At 42.9% G+C, this 22,024-nt stretch overlaps 1 protein-coding gene across 4 annotated transcripts in view; it reads left to right on the top strand.

The window, feature by feature from the left end:
- Positions 1-22,024, top strand: part of Adck1 (aarF domain containing kinase 1) — a 106,408-nt gene that overhangs the window by 18,255 nt on the left and 66,129 nt on the right. For all 4 annotated transcript variants that reach the window (XM_070028742.1, XM_070028750.1, XM_070028727.1 and 1 more), the window contains exons 2-3: positions 6,457-6,602; positions 9,401-9,484. In XM_070028742.1, the coding sequence (XP_069884843.1) occupies positions 6,468-6,602; positions 9,401-9,484 (219 nt within the window). In that variant the 5' untranslated portion in view covers positions 6,457-6,467. The remainder of the gene's footprint in view (positions 1-6,456; positions 6,603-9,400; positions 9,485-22,024) is intronic.

The raw sequence follows: 22,024 nt of genomic DNA, 5'->3' as shown, positions 1-22,024 counted from the left end.
CGAGGTCTCAGCTTCCTGAGTAGCTAGGATTATAGATGTGAGCCATCAGTCCCAGCTAAGAGCTTATTTTACTTTATTATTATTTTTAAGTAGTTGTGCAAAGGGCTATCAGTTCAACAAGTCAGATTACCAGTACAATGCATCATCTTGATCACTGTCACTCTTATTATTCTCTTCCATCTTTCTCATTCCCATCTACACTCTCAAGTTACATGGTTCCATTTCCACCTATGTACACTGAATAATGACTGTATTTGCCTACCTTTCTTCTCTCCATTTGTCTGTCTCCCCTCCCCTTGCCCCAACCCTCAAGCTGCTTATTCCTTTTGTTCTTTTGGTTGGAACAGATAACATTTAGATAAAAGTTCTGGCTCTGTCACTTACTAACTCCTACGCCTAGTTTTTTCCAAAGTACATATCTGTAACTGATAGCAGTTAAGTACTTGGTTTCCCTCCAGAGGATGGATATCAACTTCCTACTTGATGGACATCCTGTTGCTTTGTTTTATGACCCACAGGGATGTTTTCCCTGGTTCTGACAGCATTGTCAACTTGGTAGGCTAGAATGGATGGTTTTAGTGGGAAAATATTGCTTGATCTTGACTCTTGGTGACCTAGGGAATCCTGTTAAAAGAGACCTTGTGCCATAATGTGGACAAGGGCTGAACACTTGGAGTGGGAAGGCTCTAGTCAATTGGTTACTCTGCCATTGTACTAGCTAAACACCTGGGCTAACCATTTACCCTTGGCTCTGCATTTTCCCCATCTATGTATAACTGGGAATGATGACATTAGTCTCTGCTTACTGGTTGCATGAGATATCTAACCAGATGAGTTTAAAGGTTTTGTAAAAGTTATTACTAAAAATATTTCCTAGTGATTAGGTTTTAGGCTCTTGCTGGCCTCAAGCCCCCTTCAAAGGTATGCACTTATATAAAAGGTAACTCAAGGGAAAGTAAAAAAAAAAAAGCAAGTAGGGGTTGGAAAGGTGGCTCAGTGGTAGAGTGCTTGCCTTCCATGAATGAGGCCTTGGGTTCGATTCCTCAGCATCACATAAACAGAAAAGGTCAGAAGTGGCGCTGTGGCTCAAGTGGTAGAGCTCTAGCCTTGAGCTGAAGAGCTCAGGGACAGCACCCAGGCCTAGAGTTCAAGCCCCATGACTGACAAAAAAAAAAAAAAAAAAAGCAAGTAAACAGAATGGAGCAGGGACTCATTAACAAAAAGTTTAATAATGTAAAGTGTTTTTCATTGACAGACATATTTCACGCCTGACAGGCCTTTTAAAATACCCTGAGGGAAGCATCTCATTTGCATGTTAAAGACTCACTAAAGCCGTCTGGAAAACACTAGCTTCAGTCTCTGTACATACTATTTGGCTCCTATATTATCCATTTTATATATTTCAATTTCTACTTCTTTTATTACTGAGGACATTTGTTTGGAAACTGGGTCCTGGGAATGATTGCTGTCCTTCAACTTCCTTACCCAGAGCTGGCCTCAAGGAGAGGGGTGATCTGCATGCATCAGGGGTGGGTACAACTGGAGGATGGGGTCTACTGACTAGAGGAAAGCCTACGGAAGTGCTGGTGGTGCAGAAAATATTTAATTTAGTTATATTATTATCTTTAATTGTACAAAGGGGTATCTGTTTAACAAGTCAGATAATCAGCACAATGCATCACCTTGATCAATGTCACTGCTTCCATTATTCTCCCTCATCTTTCCCAATCCTACCCATACCCTCAAGTTACATGGTTCCATTTTCACATATACACTGGTTCTGGCAGTTCCAGGTGTGTTTTCATCTGGAGATGTACACAGGCCTCATAGGCATAGTTGATCCATCACTAATGCATTCAGTTTTGGAAGCACTAACTGTGTGATCGACTAGGATTTGGCAAGTTATAGCCTGGGGGCCAAATCTGGCCTGGCCTGATTGCTAGAAGGAGGATATATGTCTTTTAGCTATTCCATAGAAAGGTAGTCACCACCAGGCAGTTGTGTGGGACAGATATCTGGGTCAGCCAGAATAGGAGGAACTGGGAGGAAGTGAGAATTGGACACTCCAGGGTGACTGAGACCTGCTTCTGACATGAGAAAAGTAAACATGTTCCAAGTGGATGATGAGGTTACATAAAACTATAGAATTTGCTCTACTTTTTTGCAATTATTGACACCTATTCTTACCTTTGCATCTAGTGGAGGAGGCAGATAGAGGGCCAGATTGTTAGAGATAAAACCAGCTTGTTAGAAATAAAATTGGATTCTTAGCCACCATTCACTCCATGCTGCCTTCTCCATATGGACTTCTCTGGATGTCCCATTGGAAGATCCCTAGAAGAGATTGGAAGAGCCTAGGGAAATCCCTTCCTAGGCTCATCAAGAAGGAGGGTGTGAATGATGAGGGTCCTGTATCCTGGCAGAAACAAAATAGAGGGTGAGCTGAGCCATTTACCTTTTTCAACAGATGAGGCTATAAACCGAGGTGAAAGGTAGGGTTAGATGTGGTAGGCACATTAGGCCTGGTGTGTGCTGAGATCCTCTGGGAATGAATAGGGAGGTGGAGGCAGGGGTGGGGGTGGGTTGGCGTTGGGTGGTGGTGGTGGTGGTGGTGGGTGGTCCTATGCCAAAGCCTACCATTGGAGGAAAAGATAATGAGAATAATTTTAGAAAGGAGTGACAAGAGAATAGCACCTGTGACCCTTCAGTTCCAGTGTAGATGGCACCCTGCTGAACATTTTACATGGCTTCTCTCATTGATCATCACCCCATCAGGTAGATACTGCTGTTAGTGTCTCATTTGATGGGAAAGATCACAAGGCTTAGAGCGATTTAGAGAGATTTAGCAGGTTGCCCAAGGGCCCCCAGGTTTGGAAGAAGCCATGTCGGCTCAAGGGTGCCAGAGTGCAAGTTCTTACCTCTTACTCACTTGTTTGAAAGGATTGTTAAAATGTTGGCTGAATGAAAGGGGAAGAGAGAGGTCTTTCTAAAGTGAAGAGAAATGTAAAGAAAAGAAAGAAATGTCCAAAGCAAGGTTGTAACTTATTTTCCTTCTGTCTTTATTGAGCTTCCATTGTGGGTATGCAAGGGGATGATTGTGTATATGCACCAGGAGCAAAGATTGCTGCAGCCGAATTCATCATCATGCCAGCATCTCATATACTTACCCTCTTTTTGTATGTGGTGAGCATACTTACAATTGAATTCTTAGCTAATTTCAACTAAATGATATAGCATTATCAAGCATAGTTGCCAACCTTATCCATTAGAACCCAAGAACTTCTCCCTCAGCCAGAACTTTCTACCCTTTGACTAATGCCTCTCCATTTCATTTCACCCCTAGTAAGCAATATTCCACCTCCAGCTTCTATGAATTTGACTCTTTTAGATTCCACATACAAATAATAGTTCAGTATTTCTCTCTTTGTGACTTAGCATAATGCCCTCCAGATCCATCTATATTGCTACAAAGGTAGGACTTTTTTTTTTTTAATGGCTGAATCATATTCCATTATATAGTTATGCTAGAAATGATTGTAATCATTCTTGGGTAGTGAATATGGGCACCTGGGCCAAAGAGGGGGAAGGCTGCTTTTGGGGAATGGTTTCAAAGATAAATGTGAGCACATGAAGCATCTCTTTATTAAAAAAAATATTTAGAGGAATGGTTCACAAATGTGAGCTTGTGTGAAAGTCACCTATTATCTTACTAAAACACAGATTCCCGTTTCCCTCAACCCCTCTCCCTCCTAGACTTGGTGGTTCACAGAGTGGACTCCAGGCATGGTGATTTTTGAAATGGCATCAAGGCTGATGTGCTTTCAGGCATTGCTCTGAGCATGCATTATAAACACTGTGTTGGAAAAGAAGAATACAAAGAGAAGAATACACAGATTTGGAAAAGTACTGAGTCCAGAAACAGTCACGAAATGGGAGAAAAAAGGGTGGGGGTGTGGTTCAAGGATGAGGCTCTGAGTTCAATTTCTAGTACTGCAATGGAGAGAGAGACACAGAGAGAAAGAGAGAGAGAGAGAGAGAGAGAGAGAGAGAGAGAGAGAGAGAGAGAGAACTGAACTAAATTGAAGAGGAGAACCGAACACTGAACAGATAGGAAGTGTGGAAAAATGGTAAATTTAAATATAAATTCATAGGTTAAACTAAACATAAACATAAAATTCAATTGTGTGCTATTTAGAGAAAACAATATATAATGTAAATTGGCAGTAAGAATAGGAAGAGATATACTTTGTGAACACTTAGAAAATGAAAACCACCCTGTGGCTATGAGAGCTAAGTCAAAGTAGATATTTTCTTTTATTTTGTACTAGTCTAAGACTAGTTTGAGCTCAGGGCCTGGGCACTGTACCTGAGCTTTTGTGCTCAAGGCTTAGTGCTCTACCATTTGAGCCATAACTCCACTTCTGGCTATTTTTTGGTGATTAATTGGAGAAGAGTCTCATGGACTTTCTTGCCTGTGCTGGTTCCAAACCACAATCCTCAGATCTCAGCTTCCAGAGTTGCTAGGATTACAGGTGTTATGGCTTTTTTTTTTTCTGTGCAGAAACATTTTATTTTATTTATTTTTATTTTTATTTTTTGGCCTGGGCGCTGTCCCTCAGCTCTTTGGCTCTTTTTTTTTTTTTTTGCTTATGTGGTGCTGAGGAATGGAACCCAGAGCCTCAGGCATGCAAGGCAAGTGCTCTACCACTGAGCCACCTTCCCAGCCCCCTTTGGCTCTTTTTTCAAAGATCAGAGGCTGCAACAGGTCATGGGGCCTGAACTCTGGGCCTGGGCACTGTCCCTCAGCTCTTCAGCTCAAGGCTAACACTCTACCATTTGAGCCACACTGCCACTTCCGGCTTTTTCTGCTTATGTGGTGCTGAGGAATCGAACCCAAGGCCTCATGCATGCGAGGCAAACACTCTACCACTGAGCCACCTTCCCAGCCCCTCCAACTGTATCTTATTGGCATTTAATAGCATCTCTGATATGGTAGTATATAATGTATTTTTATTTATTTTTTGTTGGTTATGGGGCTTGAACTCAGGGCCTGGGCACCCTCCCTGAACTCTTTAGCTCAGAGCTAGTGCTCTACTGTTTTTTTTTTTTTTTTTAGCTTTTTTTTTTTAATATTATTTTATTTTATTTGAGAACATACTGTACAGAGGGGCTACAATTACATGGGCAGGATAATGCATACATTTCTTACCAAGCATTGCAGCCTCCTCCTTTGTTTACCCTTCACCTCCCTTCCCAGCCTCCCCCCTCCCCCCACCCAATTATACCCCCCTCCCCCCCCCCCACCGACATTGTAAAGCTGGTTTTGACATGACATTTTGTACTTCTCATTGTTGCAACAGGTCCACCTGAATCCTTAAACGACTTGTTTGCCCCCATCTCCTCCACATGTTATACTGACATCAAATATAGTGAAAGCGGGGGTTACACTGTGGGGGAGGGACATACAAAGCAACAAAGAAATAATCTTATAAATGCGTTAGAAACATATGCATGAAAGAAACAAAAACATTAAAATACATATTTAAGGGTTCATTTTCCTAACATCACATTATCTGACCTTTTCTGCTTGACTCATACATATACTAGATATTGCAAATAAGGGAAACCATGGGACCTATGCTTCTTTGGGCCTGGCTTACTTCACTTAATATAATTTTTTCCAAGCCTTTCCATTTCCTAACAAATGGGGCAATGTCATTCTTTCTGATGGAGGCATAGAATTCCATTGTGTATATATACCACATTTTCTTGATCCATTCATCTACGGAGGGGCATCTGGGTTGGTTCCATATCTTAGCTATGGTAAATAATGCTGCAATAAACATAGTTGTGCTGGTAGCTTTAGTGTGGTCTTGTTTGTAAACATTTGGGTAAATGCCCAAGAGTGGGATTGCTGGATTATAGGGGAGATCTATGTGAAGTTAGTGCTCTACTGTTTTGAGCCACAGATCCACTTCCAGTTTTCTGGTGGTTAATTGGAGATACTCTTTATCTTTATTTATTTATTTATTTCTCTCATGGACTTTCCTGCTAGGGCTAGCTTTGAATGGTGATTCTTAGATCTCAGTCTCCTGAATAGCAGGGATTACAGGCTTGAGCCACCAGTGCTCTGCTCATATATCTTTTTGTTTCTCATTGTTATCTCTAGAATGTAAGGTCCCTGTGGGCGAGGACTTTGTTTTCTTCACTCTCTCCCTGTGTCTAGAATAGTACCTTACACTGTTGAAAGAAGGAGGACTTGGAGAGCTGACTGGTGCTGGGTGTTATGCTCAACGTTTTATATAATGATCTCATTTTGTCCCAGTTGTTTTTCAGTAGGTATTATCATATTTTATAAATGAGGAAACCAAGGGCTGATGTGATTGAGAAAATGACAGTTAAGATTTGAATTCTGGATTAACTACTAATCTTTCTCAATTTCCCTTTCCGCTGTAGGGTCTGCGGACATGGCCAGAAAGGCTGTCAAACTTGCTTCATGGACCAGTGCAGCTCTTGGTGCCTCTGGCGTTTACTTCTACAGCAACAAGTACTTGGACCCTAATGACTTTGGTGCTGTCAGAGTGGGCAGAGCAGTTGCTACGGTAGGTTTTTCCCCTTTTAGAGGTACCAGGGGGAACTACGGTACTATTTGCAGGTGGCTATGCTGCTCCCACCTATTTAGAGATACATGCCCAAGCTCTTTCTACACAGCTGCATCTGACAGAGATGTGCATGCTCATGTCCCTTCCCTCCTGTACACTTAAGCTCTTCTGGCCTACAGTTAAAGAGAATGGTGTCATGGAGGCCTCTGCTCTGAAGCCTTTACACCATTGGCTCTGTGTGTCCTAATTTTATTTACGACTTAGGTAGGCGGTATGTCTTAGCAAATGCTGAGGAAAGATGACTTGGTAGACAAGAGATTCTGCCTTGAAACTAGATCTTGCTCCAGTGAGCTGGTGTGAATGTTCTGATGTGGGCCTTAGAGGTGGAATGTTGAGGCCTTGAACTTTGAGAATTCCCTTTGATCCTTAAACTGGTAAGGGTTGGATATCTGACCATTCAAGGTTTGCTTCAGTGGGTCAATAGCCACATTGTTCTGGTGTCATCATGTCATCTTAACTCTGCTCACAGAGGCTCTTCCAAACATTGCCATACAATTGCCCCATTGGTGGTTAGATTGTCATGTGCCTCTTGTTTTCTCTGCCCCATATCTCTGCTACTGGTGAGCTCATCTCCCTTCCTCTTGATGTGGAGATGCATCAAGACAGATATATCTGGTTTTGGTTGTTGTCTCATTATTTCTCCAGTACTTAAGCGTTATCAAGTGTTCTTGTGAGTCTTGCTTAGAGAAGGGCCCCTGACAGAGTGCCTATCCTCAGGGTGAGCTGAGTCAGAGAATCAAGTCTGACAAATAGGCTTTGGATAAATAGACTGTGGAAACTAAAACCATCCAAAAGTGTTTACCAAGTGCTTGTTTTGGTCCCAGTGTTGTCTTTATGTGCTTTGAAGATAGAAAGAAACTATCTCACCTGACCCAGCTTTCAAGAGATCTTTGGTCACAAAGCACATACATGAATGGTTAAAAAGCATTCTAAGACTGGGAATGTGGCTCAGTGGTAGAGTGCTTGCCTCGCATACATGAGGCCCTGGGTTTGATTCCTCAGTACCACATGAACAGAAAAAGCCGGAAGTGGCACTGTGGCTCAAGTGGTAGAGTGCTAGCCTTGAGCTGAAGAGCTGAGGGATGGTACCCAGGCCCAGAGTTCAGGCCCCACAACTGACAAAAAACAAAACAAAACAAAAACATTCTAAAACCATGCACCTGTCAAGCCTGCTAACTGTGGGCAGACATACAGATGAGTGGTCAGCATGGATGTCCTGAGGGAAGCAGGCTTTGAATGAAACCTCAGAAATGTGAAACCTTAGGGCTTTAAAGAAGGGAGGAAAATGTCAGCAGTGGGACTTGAACTCAGGGCCTCCTGGGTACTAGGCAAATGCTCTGCTACTTGAGCTATGCCTGTAGTCTTTTTTGCTTTAGTTTATTTTTCAGATAAGGTCTTGTGTTTTTTGTCCAGGCTGACTTCAGACCATAATCCTCCTACCTCTGAGTAGCTGGGATTATAGGTGTACCTCATCACACCTTGATTTAAGATGCACATTCTTTTTTTTGTTGGTTATAGGGCCTGAGCACTGTCCCTTAGCTCTTTAGCTCCAGGCCAGCACTCTACCACTTAAGCAACAGCCCTACTTCCAGTTTTCTGGTGGTTTATTGGAGATAAGAGTTTCATGGCCTTGGCTTGGATTGGATTTGAACCATGATCCTCAGATCTCAGCCTCCTGAGTGGCAGGGATTACAGATGTGAGCCCTGACTCCCAGCAAGATGCATTCTTTAAAGGGCTAGAGCCTGATCATCCTGTACTCTGCTCAGTGAGCAGATTCTGCTGGTGACTTGTGTTCAATAAGTATATATTGGATGGAATTATGCTTTGGGCAGTGCAGACAAAGATAGACTCTTTAATATAAATCTCCTAAACTCCTTTAGTTGAGAGTCCTCAGGAAGGTTTGGGTTAGATAATCCTCAAGACTCCTCCATGCTTGAAATATCATGGAGTCTGTAATCTGCTGATTTTCCAAGGACAAGAGATCCTCTCCAGGATATTGATCAGAGGATCCAGAATCAAAACTTAGGCTCTTAGGATGAGCATAAAAATAATGTTTACTTGTGATACAGAAAAAGTAGGAGAGGGGGCTGGGAAGGTGGCTCAGTGGTAGAGCACTTGCCTTGCATGCTAGAGGCCCTGGGTTCGATTCCTCAGCACCACATAAGCAAAAAGAAAAAAGCCGGAAGTGGCGCTGTGGCTCAAGTGGTAGAGCGCTAGCCTTGAGCTGAAGAGCTGAGGGACAGCGCCCAGGCCCAGAGTTCAGGCCCCACGACCGGACCCAAAAAAAAAAAAAAAAAAAGAAAAAGTAGGAGAAGTTTATCTAACAGTATTCATTCAACTCACTCTTTATGAGCATCTTCCTGTCTGCTTGAGGTCCTGGGGTCACAGAGAAGAACAGGAAGGACTAGCCCTTGTGCTTACAGATCTTACATTCAGACAGTCCGTAGATAAGGAAACAAATGGGCAAGACAAGCTTGAGTGGTGGTTAGTTGGGATGAATAATTGAGAGTTCCTGGTTCATTGGGAAAACTGGAGTTTGGACCCTCTGCAGAGGTGGCATTTGTGCAGTGCTCTGGATGAGTCAGCCAGGTTAAGATCTGGGGCTGAGCATCAAAGGGATAGGACTGGCTCCTTCTGAAGACCTAGCAGCTCAGGTCAGGTGCTGAAGCTATAGGACTTGGGCAGAGGAGTAATAGGTGATGTGTAAGTGTTAAAATTTCCTTCCTTTGGTTCACAGACAGCTGTCATCAGTTATGACTATCTCACCTCTCTGCGGAGTGTTCCATATGGCTCAGAGGAGTACTTGCAGCTTCGATCTGAGGTAAGGGACCATTGAGATCTGTCTGGACCAGGGCCAACTCTTGAGTGGCTTAGCCAGCTTCCTGTGGGCAAAGGACACAGTGGATACTGATGTAGGGGCTGGAGGGTTTGAAAAGGAGTAGAGGACCACTTCCTTCTTCATGGAGGTGTTTTAGTGCCCATGATTGGGGCTACCAGATCTGCATCAACTGGGTTCCCTGCACTGAAGCTATTATTGGGAAATGCTATTTGGGGAGGCCATGTATGTTTCTGGTGAGGGAAAGTGTGGGGACAATTCAAGAGGGATGAAGGCTCTGTTCCTGAGATAACTCAGCAGGCTTCTAAACTGCTTTGTTGGGCCAAACCCAAGTAAGAGAAGTTAATTGCTTTCCTATCCTCTAAGGTCCCTGGAGGACCTCTTGTAGTAGAAGTGGGGCTGTGGACCCCAATATACCCTCCCTTCTCTTACCTAGAACAGGGTGGTGGTTACGTAGATGTTAAACTTAAAGCTGTGGTGGTTATGTAGATATTAAGCTAGCTGTCCTGGAGAATTGGGGGAATCAAGCAAAGGGCATTTTTTGACATGTAGGTTGAGCTTGAAGTCAAGCATAGATGCCTTTGGAGAGGCCTGGTGATAGGTGGGCTGGCTTTGCTTATGCAGCCTCTTCAACCTGAAATGCCCTGAGAACCTTCCCTTATCCTTCTGGACGCAACTTGGACACCTGTACTCTGTGCTGCTTTTCTCCAGCATCCTGATGTTTGTGGAGTAATTAGTTAAAAAACTTTAAACTTTTCATTATGGAAATTTCATTCTCCTACAAGAGGAGAGGGAATAGCATTATGAATCCCCATGGAAGTGCCATGCAGACTGAGAAAATAACAATATCTTATTTGTCATCTCCATCCTTTAATGTTTCACCATGAATCTTAGGCATAGTCTTTTACCTGTAAACACTTAGCTCCAATAAATAAAAACCATTGAAAAAACAGAAACACAAAACTGTGATGATCATACCTAATGATGAACAATTCATTCAGAACAGCTACTTGCTCATTTAACATTCTCTAAATCCAAATGTCTTTTTTTTGTAGCAAGGATCCATAGCAAGGAACATGTATTATACTTGGTTGACATTACCTGAATCTTTAATAAATCTATAAAATATATTGTATTTAAGATCTATAACATTTCTTCTACCCTTCTTTACTTTTTTATTTTTACTTTTTGGTGCTGGTCCTGAGGCTTAAGTCAGGACATGGGCACTGTCCCTAAACTTCTTTTGCTCAAGGCTAGTGCTCTACCACTTGAGCCACAGTTCTACTTCTGATTCTTTTAGTAGTTTATTGGAAATTCTTATCTCACAGACTTTCCTGTCCAGGCTAGCTTTAAACCGCATTCTTCAGATCTGAGTCTCTGAGTCTAGTCTGGAAGCTGCTGGTGCCTGGCTATTATTTTTTTTGTTTTTATTTTTTAGCTGTTTTCTTATTTCTTCTTATTTTTTCTTATTTCTTATTTTTTTGTTTTTATTTTTAGCTGTTTTCTTATTGAAGAAACCAGACCGTTCACCTGTGTGAAAGTTTCCACATTTGGCATTTGGCTGATTGCATCCTTAAAGTGTTATTTAATGGGAAATACATTCAAATGATACTCAATCCCAGATACATAATATTTGAAACAGGCAAAATGACCCTTTTACCCTTGTTCTTTAGGTGCCTAATTTTCCTGTCTGGAGGCAGTCATCATTTTTTGTGTTTCTTTCCAGAGCTATCTTCCTATTTGAATTTAATCACTATGTCTTTATTACTGCCACAGATAATAGTTACATGTCTTTTTTTTTAAACTGGAGAATCTCAAAGTCCTTATTTTTGAGATGTAATGCTTCTTTTTCCATCTAATCAATGTGGTGAGTCTTGGCACACATCAGAGTGATTGACATGGAGAAGTCTAAGCCACACTGGGGAAAGGCCTCTTTCTGCCTTGGGGAACCTGCAAAGCAGGTGGGCAATGGGTATTGTAAAGACCGTTGCCTGCTGGCTTGTAAGTCATCTGAAAGACAGTAGTGCCTTGGCTCCCAGAGAAGCTGACAGCTTTGGGGGATGTGCGAGGAAAGTACAGGCTGGCATTTGATGGGAGGGCAGCTCGTGATGGCTGGACACACCAGATAACAGGATGTGTAGACTGGTTCCCAGGAATTTGTGCTTGGGGAGAGGGATCTGGCTGGTGAGGAAAAGCATGAGTAAATACTGCAGGAGTGTTTTCTTCCATTTGAGCGCTTATCCCTTCTTGTCATCGTGACTGATAAAGGAATGACTGAAGGAAAATAAAAAGCCATCCCTATCTCACCTGTCAAGCCAGCATCTGTAGGTTCCAGAGAATGTCAGCCAGGAGACTAGTACATCAGGTAGTGACTTCAAGAAACACTTTCAAGGTTGGCACTGGCAAGCTGGCTCAGTGACTCAGCTGTGATTCAGCTGTGAAGAAGTGGGTTTGGGGTACTGAGGCACTTAGTAGCTGAGGGTCTTGGGAGAGCGGGCTCTGGAGAAGCAGATTCCTAGTGACCAGGAAGCTTATAAACGAAGATCGATGTGATCTGCTGGTAGTAAAGCAGAAGTAAGTCACTGCTGGTGTAGATGCATTGGCAAATGGCTGGCATCAATAGGACAGAATTGATTCTGGCTAAAGAGTTGGGATACAGGTATTTGTTAATTTTGCAGCTCCGAAGCCATTCTCATTGTGGCGAATAATGATTTTTCTTTGGGGAGCTAACTGTGTTATCTTATACCAGATGAGATTTGGGTGGGATTCAACTTATCCTTGTTTACTAGGCAATTTGGTGGAGTCCTTTATTCTGGCCCTAGAAGTGGATTCATTGATGGTATCGAGCCATTTCTAGCCACTGAGCAAATATATATGTGCATACTAACTCATGCCGCCATGCATGATAGATGGATCAAAAAGCTCAGGGTTTATACTTCCATCTCCAGTTCCAGTCCAACACCAGAATCCTTAGCGTTCTCCTTTTCCTTATATGTCATTTCTTTCTCCAACAGTGAGACCTGCCTCTTATTATCTACAATATTAATTAAAGTAGGCAAGACTTCAGAGGCATTTGGGAGCAGAGTGGCTTCTAAGATGGGGAAGTTTAATACATTAAGGAATTGAGGCAGAGTTTGGAAAGATACATTGGATTGAGACATGTACCACTGGGGACAACATGACTTTTGGCTGAGGTTCATGAGTAAGACATTTCAGATTGTCCATAAAAAAGAGAGATTACTTCAATGTCACTGAAGGATAGGGTATGGGAGAGTCAAAGGGCAGGTCATAAAGGGACCTGAGGCCAGATTTTATACCACAAACTGAGAATCATGGAAAATTCTGGGGTACAATTTTATTTCGGCTTCAGGGAAAGGCTGGGAATGTTTACTAGTTACTGAACATTTTTTTCAGCTTCTACTGTGTGTCAGGCAATGGGGAATGGAGTGGGGGAAAGAGATTAGAGAGAGAGAGGGAGGAGAGAAAGAGGGAAAGGGGGAGAGGGGAGAAGAAGGAGAGGAAGAGAAAATGGAGAGAGAGAGAGAGAGAGAGAGAGAGAGAGAGAGAGAGAGAGAGAGAGAGAGAGAGAGAGAGAGAGAGAGAGAGAGATTTCTTTCCTTAATCAAAGTCATGGTGTAAAAAGGTCCTTGGCTTTGACCTTGACCTTGACCCATGAAGCCTTTCACTTGACCTTGCAGTCTTGTTATTGAACAGGCCACTAGGACCTGTACTGTAGGTGTTTCAGGTCAGCAAAATGTGTGTGTGTGTGTGTGTGTGTGTGTGTGTGTGTGTGTGTGTGTGTGTGTGTGTGTTCTTAGTTACTGTAGTTCTTAATATTTGGAATTGAGGTGGTAATGGCAAATGTCCTTTACTTACTTGACAAGAAGTAGAACCCAGAAGATGCAGCACCCTGCCAGGTAGAGATCAGAAACTTGGCCTTGTTACTGATAAATTCTGAGCTACAGTACATGGTGCTGGAACCAATGGACTTGTTGGACTTGACTTTCAAACTTGGTAGATTTTCCTGCTCAGCAGAGGCCTCTCTGGAGCAGCAGGAGCTCTCTAATTGTGTTACAGTTCCTTTGCACATGCAATGTCAGTCTACCTGGTGAGGAAAATCAGTGGGTTTTTCTGTGCTGTGTCCCTTAGATCTTGTTCACTGTTTTCATTTGTCATCGTGGGATGTTTGCCTCAGAGGACTCTGCATAGAGGTGGAAAATTGAATCCTTGTTATCTTGGTGTCTGGCTTTCTCAGAGTTTGTGGTAATTTTCCCAGGAGCATGAGCTGCATATAATGTGCTCTGGTTAGGTCATCTAAGGATTGGTCTCCTGGATTGGACCCGATGCCTTCTTTTCAGCTTTCTGTATACACAAGCCCTTCAGAGCAATACAAGTCTGTGCAGTTCTCGCAGTAGTCCTGACCTTAAAGCCTGTCTGATTCCAGGAGCATTCTATAGGAAATTCTATTGGAATTCTTGGGCCTTAGCAGGGCCTGGGAGATTTAATGGGGCCACTGCCTTTGTTGAGAGTCCTGGGCTGGGTGGGGCGGGATGGAGTGGATGTATGGATGTGGTATAACTGGAGCTTCCTAGTGGATATTGGGCTCATGGGGTAGTGAGGTCCTAAACAACCAAGGAAATGCTAGTTAATTACTCTCTTGAAGGGCCTAGGCTTGTTAGAAGCCTTGGCCTGTGTCCAGTAGCATCATATTGTTTTCTTGTATCTGCATGAACCTTTTTTTTTTTTTTTTTTTAACATGAAGCTGGGTGCTGGTGGCTCATGCCTGTAATCCTAGCTCTCAAGAGGCAGAGATCTGGATCGTGGTTCAAAGCCACCACAGGCAGGAAACGCTGTGAGATTCCTGTCTCCAATTAATCACCAAAAGTTGGAAGTAGAGCTGTGGCTCAAGTGGTAAAGTGCTATCCTTGAGCATAAAAGCTAGGGGACATTGCCCAGGCCCTGAGTTCAAGCCACATGACCAGGACCAGCAAAATAAATAACAGCAAAAGAGAATTATGTTGGACCTAAGAAAAGGTATAAAAAGAATACAGTAACCATCCTTGTTCTCATTGCCCAATTTCAGAAATAATACTTCATTTATACAATTGTAGCCCTGGGTACTTCTTCCCTGAGTCCAGCTTTGTTTCATTTCTTTTTTAAAATTTGATTTAAAAAATTGTTATTTTAAAGGTGATATATAGAGGGGTCATAGTTATGTAAGTCAGGTAAAGAGACAGTGTCACCCCTTCCCTTACTCTCTGTCTCCCCCTCCCAAAAGTTGTACAGTTAATTTTCAAAATAGCGTCTAGTGAGTATCATCGCTGCATTTGTGTACCCTCTGTCCCTCCACTTCTGTGTCCACCTTTACCCTCCCAAAGACAGATAAACAAGACAAAAAGAAAAGAAAATGAAAACAGCAATGAAGGAAAAGCCTCTTGTTTCCATTTCCTGGAGCTCATTTAGATATATATTATTATATATGATCAGCATTGAGCCTTTGTGTTCCTCTCCTAACTAACCTTCTTTCTATATAAACAGAAATAGCACTGTCTACAATTCATTACTACCATCACTTTTCAGGTGTTTCTGTGGTTGTTATCATTCTGTTGACTTTTGCCTCTTTTTAGTTTTGTCTCCCGTAAAATATATGTGAAATTGAGGTTTGATAGTCCTGTTCTCCCGTCCCCTCATCTAATGCATATGCAAATTAATGTTCTGGGCACTATCTGAAGTTGCTTTTACAACTTTTGTACCACATCACTGCTATGGGGTTGCACCTTGAGAAGCAAGGCTCTACCCTCTGTAGCTGATGTAGACTAGACTCTGGTGGACACCCACCATGTCTTTGATCTTGCCCTGCTGGCTTTGATTACTCTCATTCCAGATGTCTTGGTTGTCATGAAACAAACAGCCCACTGGACTTCTGGTTGTGGGCTCCATTGTTGTGTGCCCGGTATGTCTCTCCATCCTTTCATCATGAGGACTGTTGTTAGTCCATTCCTGAATCTTTGGCTCTCTCACCTGTGTGTGGAGAACTCTCCACGTGGCTCTGTAGGGTGGTGGAGATGGCAGAGCATCCGTTCATCAGAGATGGTGCTGGGCTGAGGGCTTAGCTTGCACTTAGTGCAAGGCACTCTTTAGTAACTTTCTAGTAGCTTTCTACCCCAACATTCCCATGATTTCCACTTTGGAGAAGACTGTAATGTTACTAAATGGGGCAGGGATTACAGATAACCTGGCTTCCGCTGGCTCGTGCCCATCTTAGTCCTATCCCAGACCCATCCCAGACGGACTTGTTGGGCTTCTCTAGTGCTAAGAACAAGAGTTTACAGTGACTGAACAGTAATTATGGGCTGGCATTGTCGCTAGAAACTTAACCTCACTTGACTCTCCCTGTGAAGTGGTTACCATTATCCCCATTTTATAGATGAAGAACCTGAAGCACAGAGCAATGAAGTGACTTCTGAAGGGTACACAGCTAGTCCTGTGTATATTACTTTCCGGTGAGCGTCATGATCTCAAACTGAGTGGCTTAAGACAATAGTCTAGAACTGTGAAATCAGAAATCTGAAATCAAAGTACTAACAGGATCATGCTGTCTCTGGGGGTTCTAGAGAAGAGTCTTTCCCTACCTCTTCTAACTAATGGCAGGTCCAGCCAGTTATCACTCCATCACTCCAATCTCTGCCTCTGTCTTCTTTCTTTTTTTTTTTTTTTTTTTGTCGGTCGTGGGGCTTGAACTCTGGGCCTGGGCGCTGTCCCTCAGCTCTTCAGCTCAAGGCAAATGCTCTACCACTTGAGCTACAGTGCCACTTCCGGTTTTCTGGTGGTTTATTGGAGATAGGAGTCTCACGGTCTCTCCTGCCCGGGCTGGCTTTGAACCGCGATCCTCAGATCTCAGCCTCCTGAGTAGCTAGGATTACAGGCGTGAGCCACCAGCACCCGGCCCTCTGTCTTCTTTCTTATGAGGACACTTGACCTTGGACAATCCAGAATGATCTTACCTCAGAATTCTTGATTACACCAGCAAAGGTCTTCACCACAAGTTTCATAGATTAGGGTGTGGGTATTTTTTGGTGGCTTGATTCAGTCCATGACAGAACTTGGATTCGATCCCACAGGGGCCTGTGACCATCTGCATCCTGAACTCTCAGGGCTCCTGCAGGCCAGCAGTCCACGAACTGTAGATTTGCTTGTAGAATCAGGAAGTTTGGGCCACTTGTCAGGCCTTAATTAACCAGTATTTTTCCATGTCTGTCTCCTACCTTGATGTGCTGAGGAGGTCAGGCTGTAGAGGCTGCAAGTCAAACTCTTACCAGCATGTCCAAGATGTGTTTCTTGTGCCTCCCATGCTACAACTCCACAGTGGGAGTCACAGGAATGGCAGATTAGAGATGTACTCCTAGCTACTTAGGAAGCTGAGATCTGAGGATTGAGGTTCAAAGCCAGCCTGAGCAGAAAAGTACCTGTGAGACTCTTATCTCCAATTAACCACTCAAAAACTGGATATGGTGCTGTAGCTCAAAGTGGTAGCCTTGAGGACAAAGAGCTCAGGGACAATGCAAAGACCCTGAGTTCAAGCCTCATACCAGCACATATTAAAAATAATTTATCTCTCTATGAAACATTCCAAGTATAATTAAAAAGCACAGAGAATAATGAACCTTCTGCCTGGCACCTCACTCTAAAATATGTTGCCATAATTAGTTTATTTGTTCATCTGTTGCTGAAGACACTTAAACTGTAGAAGTCATGACATTTTACCTGTAATTTCAGTATGCCTCTCTAATCATTGACATTTCTCTAAATAATCCCAATGTCATTTCCACAGGTCATGAGATTAACAAACATGTTTTCATCCATTTCTTCTGTGTGGACAGTTGTTCCTTAGCCTGTTGATCTCCACAGTGCTTCCGAGCTTTGGATCAAATCTCATCTTCTTTCTAAGAATGATGGCTTCTTGCCTGTATCTTTCAGGAGTTTGTGTTTTGGTCCTTCTCACAGGCATCCAAGAACTCAAGGCCATGAGGAAATGGCCAGTCCTACATGCAAGCCTGTGGCCTGAGCAAGCAAGCACAGAGGGAAAGAGAAGGGAAGGGAAGGGAAGAGAAACTGGCTGGCTGGATATATTATTCTGCCTGCCCCTTCCCCCACCCTCCCTTTTTTTTTTTGTCTGTAATTTCCAGAACTGCCCTCACTCCTTGAACCACAGAGGAAATGTGGAGAACAAATTAATTATGCATCTCCTCACTGTGTGTGATTAAGGGGCAGATGGAGGGAAGGGTTCTCTTCAGATTTTTCTGTCAAATAGGTTCTCAAATGGAGGCTTTCCAGACCCAAGAGTGCATGTCCTGGGCTCCCCTAGGATACACATCTGGGTTGGTCCACAGGCGGAGTTACAAAATGCCAGTAATGTTATTAGCTTCTCATTTGTTGTTTGCTGAGGGCTTGCATAGTCATACCAGCTCATTTGTTAGAATTTCAGGGTTGCTGGAACAACTTCTTTGCTTACTACCTCCCTAAGTCATTGCTGATGCTTGTATTTCCACTATTAGAAAGTAATTCCTTTGGCCCAAAACCTGGTTCCCTATCAAAATGCAAGTCTCTCCACCAGCTGTTTAGGATGTTTTATTCATTAAGCTTTCTCAGCCACTAGACCTGTCCCTCCTATAACCTTTCTTTTAGGATTGCTGTCTCTGACACACAACCTATATTTGGAATGCCACCCATTCTGTAGAACTCTGCCCTGGATTAGTTGTTCTGTCTATGAGAAGAGAGACAAAGGAGCTTCAGTGATGATTCAGTATTCCTATAATCACACATGTTGCCACCACAAGGAGTATTTGTGTGTGTGTGTGTGTGTGTGTGTGTGTGTGTGTGTGTGTGTGTGTGTGTGTGTGTGTGTGTGTGCGCGTGCACTAGTACTCAGGGCTTGGGTGTAATTTTTTAGTGTTTTTTTTTTCTTTTTTGGTGAGTCGTGGGGCTTGAATTCTGGGCCTGGGTGCTGTCTCTCAGCTCTTCAGCTCTACCGCTCGAGCCATAGCACCACTTCCGGTTTTCTGAGTGGTTTATTGGAGTCTCATAGACTTTCCTGCCTGGGCTGGCTTTGAACCCCAATCCTTAGATCTCATCCTCCTGAGTAGCTAAGTTAACAGTCATGAGCCACTGGTGCCCAGCTTCTTTTAGCTTTTTTGTTCAAGGCTGGCACTCTTCTACTTGAACCATAGTCCTGCTTCTAGCATTTGGGTTAATTGGAGATGAGTTTCATGGATTTTTCTGCCCGAGTAGCTTGAAACCATGATCCTCAGGTCTCTACCTTTTGAGTAATTAGGATTACAGGTGTGAGCCACTGCCACAAGGCTGTTTTTCCTATGACTAGAAACTTTTGGCAACATAGTGCTTAATGCAAGGGAACTTGTCCCCTTCATCCTATAGCATTAGCAACTTTGGCCTTAAATCTTCCTCCTTCTATGGACTCAGCAGGACCATAATGATAGCAGATCCAGACTGTATGATTTGACCCAGATTGACATTGGCTTGGAGTGGTTCATGGTGACAGGGAGAAGGTACAGATGATTACCTGATGTCATATTGTGGTATAATGTCCCTTTGACAGAGAGAAGACTGAGGTGTGGGAACAGCAGTCTATGTAAATAAAAAAAAATAGTTTTTAGAATCCCAGTAACATAGTAGTAGGCTTTTGGTGTCAGAAAATACCCTAGAGACATTGTAGCTCTGGGAATACAGTTGATAAATAATGATGTCTTGAGTGTTGGATGGAGAAAGTCTTCATCTGGGGTAGTGATTTTCATAGTTGATTAGTGATGTCTAGCATGTGCTATGGATAAATAAAGAGGTATGTATGCCACACACTTGTGATTCCTGGTTCTGCTCAACCTTGCAGTTTACAAATGAGCCCACTGACGTTTCAGGAAGCTGAACTGATTTATCCAGAATTGCTTAAGTAGAACCAGGAATTGGCAGATTTGGACCAGATTTGGTCCCTTGAGTCTTTTTCTTTTGAAATATAAAGGTTCTTTTTTGGGTGGAGTAGAGTGGAGTGGGGATTGAATCTAGAAGCATACACACGTTAAGCCTCTATTCAATCTCTAAGAACACCTACCAGGCCCTGAAGATTTTCTAGAAGCATTTCATTGTGGTTAGAGCGTAAAGTCCTGGATTTCAATCCTAGCTCTGCCCACTAATTAATTGTATATCTCTGGTCAAGATTATTTAATCTTTCAAGTTACTTAGCTATACTCAGAGTTTTTTTTAATCTGTAAAATAGAGGATAATTTTATGGGTGGCTATGGAATTCAGTCAGATCATGCATGTATATGGAGCTTGGGTTAGGGCTTTGCACATGGTATGACTGGATGATTAACTTTATTGTCTACTTGGTAAGATAAAGAGTTGCCTAGGAGATCAGTAAAGCATGGCTTTGAATCCACAGTGAGTTCAGAATGTGAGTAGATTATTAAGAGATGATGGAGCTACCTGCCTGGTTGGAGGAAGTAGATCACTGGAGGTCTGACTTTGAAGGTTGTGCCAGGTCCCTAGTCCCCTCCCCTTGCCCTGCTTCCTGTCTGCTATGAGGTGAGCAAGCTCTTCTACTATGATGAACAGCATGCTCCTACCACCATGATGTCCTGCCCAAGGCCCAAGCAACCACAGACCAAACCCTCTGAAAATGTGAGTCAGGTCAGTTCTCCCTCCCTTAAGTTGTTTGTGTCAGGTATTTTGATCACAGTAACAAGTAAAGCTAACTAATACAATGGCTTTCCTAATAAAAATCCCAGAAGACCTCTTGTAGAAACTGGTGACTGATTCTCAAATTCATAAGGGAATGTCATGGTTGTTAGAAAACAACACTGAAAAAAATCAGACTTGGAGGATTCATACTTCCCTATTTCAAGAGTTATTACACAGTGATCATGATAAAAAAAAACTAGTGTGGCATTGATATTAAGATAAATAAAATTGAGCAATGAAATAGAGTTCAGGAATAGACCCACACAAGTACAGGCAATTGTTTACAAAGATGCAAAGATAGGGCTGGGAAGGTGCATGCATGAGGTCCTGGGTTCGATTCCTCAGCACCACATAAGCAGAAAAAAAAAAGCTGGAAGTGGCACTGTGACTCAAGTGGTAGAGTGCTAGCCTTGAGCTGAAGAGCTGAGGGACAGCACCCAGGCCCAGAGTTCAGGCCCCACTACTGGACCCCCCCCCCCCCCCCCCGCCAAAAAAAAAGACGCAAAGATAGTTCTGTTATCTGTTCAACTGTATAATTAGATATGCAAATGCAGAACTGAACTCTGATCCATACTTCACATGCTACATAAAAATCAGTTCCATACCATGGTTCTCATGTGTAATCCTAGCTAGTTTGGAGGTAGAGATCAAGATAACCGTGGTTTGAGGTCAGCTCAGGAGAAAAGTTTGCAAGGCCCCATGTCAAGCAAGTAAAAGCTGGTATGAAGGTTCATGCTTGTCATTTCAGCTATATGGGAAATGTAAATAGGAGGATCAGAGTCCAGGCCATCCCTATTTGAGAAATAACTAAAGTAAAAAGGCCTGGGGATATGGCTCAAGTGGCAGAATACCTGGCTAGCAAGTGTAGGGTCCTGAATTCAAATCCCAGTATCCTCCATAACAATATCCCCATAAAAAATATCGGTTTCAAGAAGATCATGTTTCTAAAACTTCTTCCTGCCTTCCATTTTGCTTGCTTTTTGTTAGAATTTGACACAAATGGCTTGAACTCTGTTTTGACTCTTGACAGTTTTCATTAGAGATTGGAAAGATAAGCCATACACGGGGGAAAATACTTGCAAATAATTTAAAATACTTGTTTATAGAATAAATAAAGAATTCCTAAAATTCAGTTTTAAGAAAACAACCTAGCCAGACTCATGCCTGTAATTCTCACTACTCAGGAGGCTGAGATCTGAGGATCGCAGTTCAAAGCCAGCCTGAGCAGGAAAGTCCATGAGACTCATCTCCAATTAGTCACCAAAAAGCTGGAAGTAGAGCTGTGGCTCAAGTGGTAGATTGTTAACCTTGAGCAAAAAAGCCCAGGAACTATGCTGTGGAGTTCAAGCCCCAGGACCAACATACACAAAAAAAGAAAGGAAATAAGAAGGTACAGAGAAAGAAAATATGCTCGGGCTGGGAAGGTGGCTCAGTAGTAGAGTGCTTGCCTTGCATGCATGAGGCCCTGGGTTTGATTCCTCAGCACCACATAAGCAGAAAAAGCTGGAAGTGGCTCTGTGGCTTCAGTGGTAGAGCGCTAGCCTTGAGCTAAAGAGCTCAGGGACAGCGTCCAGGCCCAGAGTTCAGGCCCAAGACGGACAAAAAAAAAAAAAAATATGTTCATAATGATGCTTAACCTCACTAGTCATTAGGAAAATACATTGAAGATACATAAGTAGATATTGCCTCACACCTGTTCAGATGGCTAAAGTGCTAGAAAGGATTTGTCATACCAAACATTGGGAGGAAGAACTTTCAGGCACTGTTCTGATG

Source organism: Dipodomys merriami, unplaced genomic scaffold (genome assembly GCF_024711535.1).
Source record: "Dipodomys merriami isolate MVZ:Mamm:240054 unplaced genomic scaffold, mDipMer1.0.p SCAF_1, whole genome shotgun sequence".
NCBI lineage: Eukaryota > Metazoa > Chordata > Mammalia > Rodentia > Heteromyidae > Dipodomys > Dipodomys merriami.
Note: the sequence above shows the minus strand (reverse complement) of the source record. Positions and strands in the feature narration are given on the sequence as shown.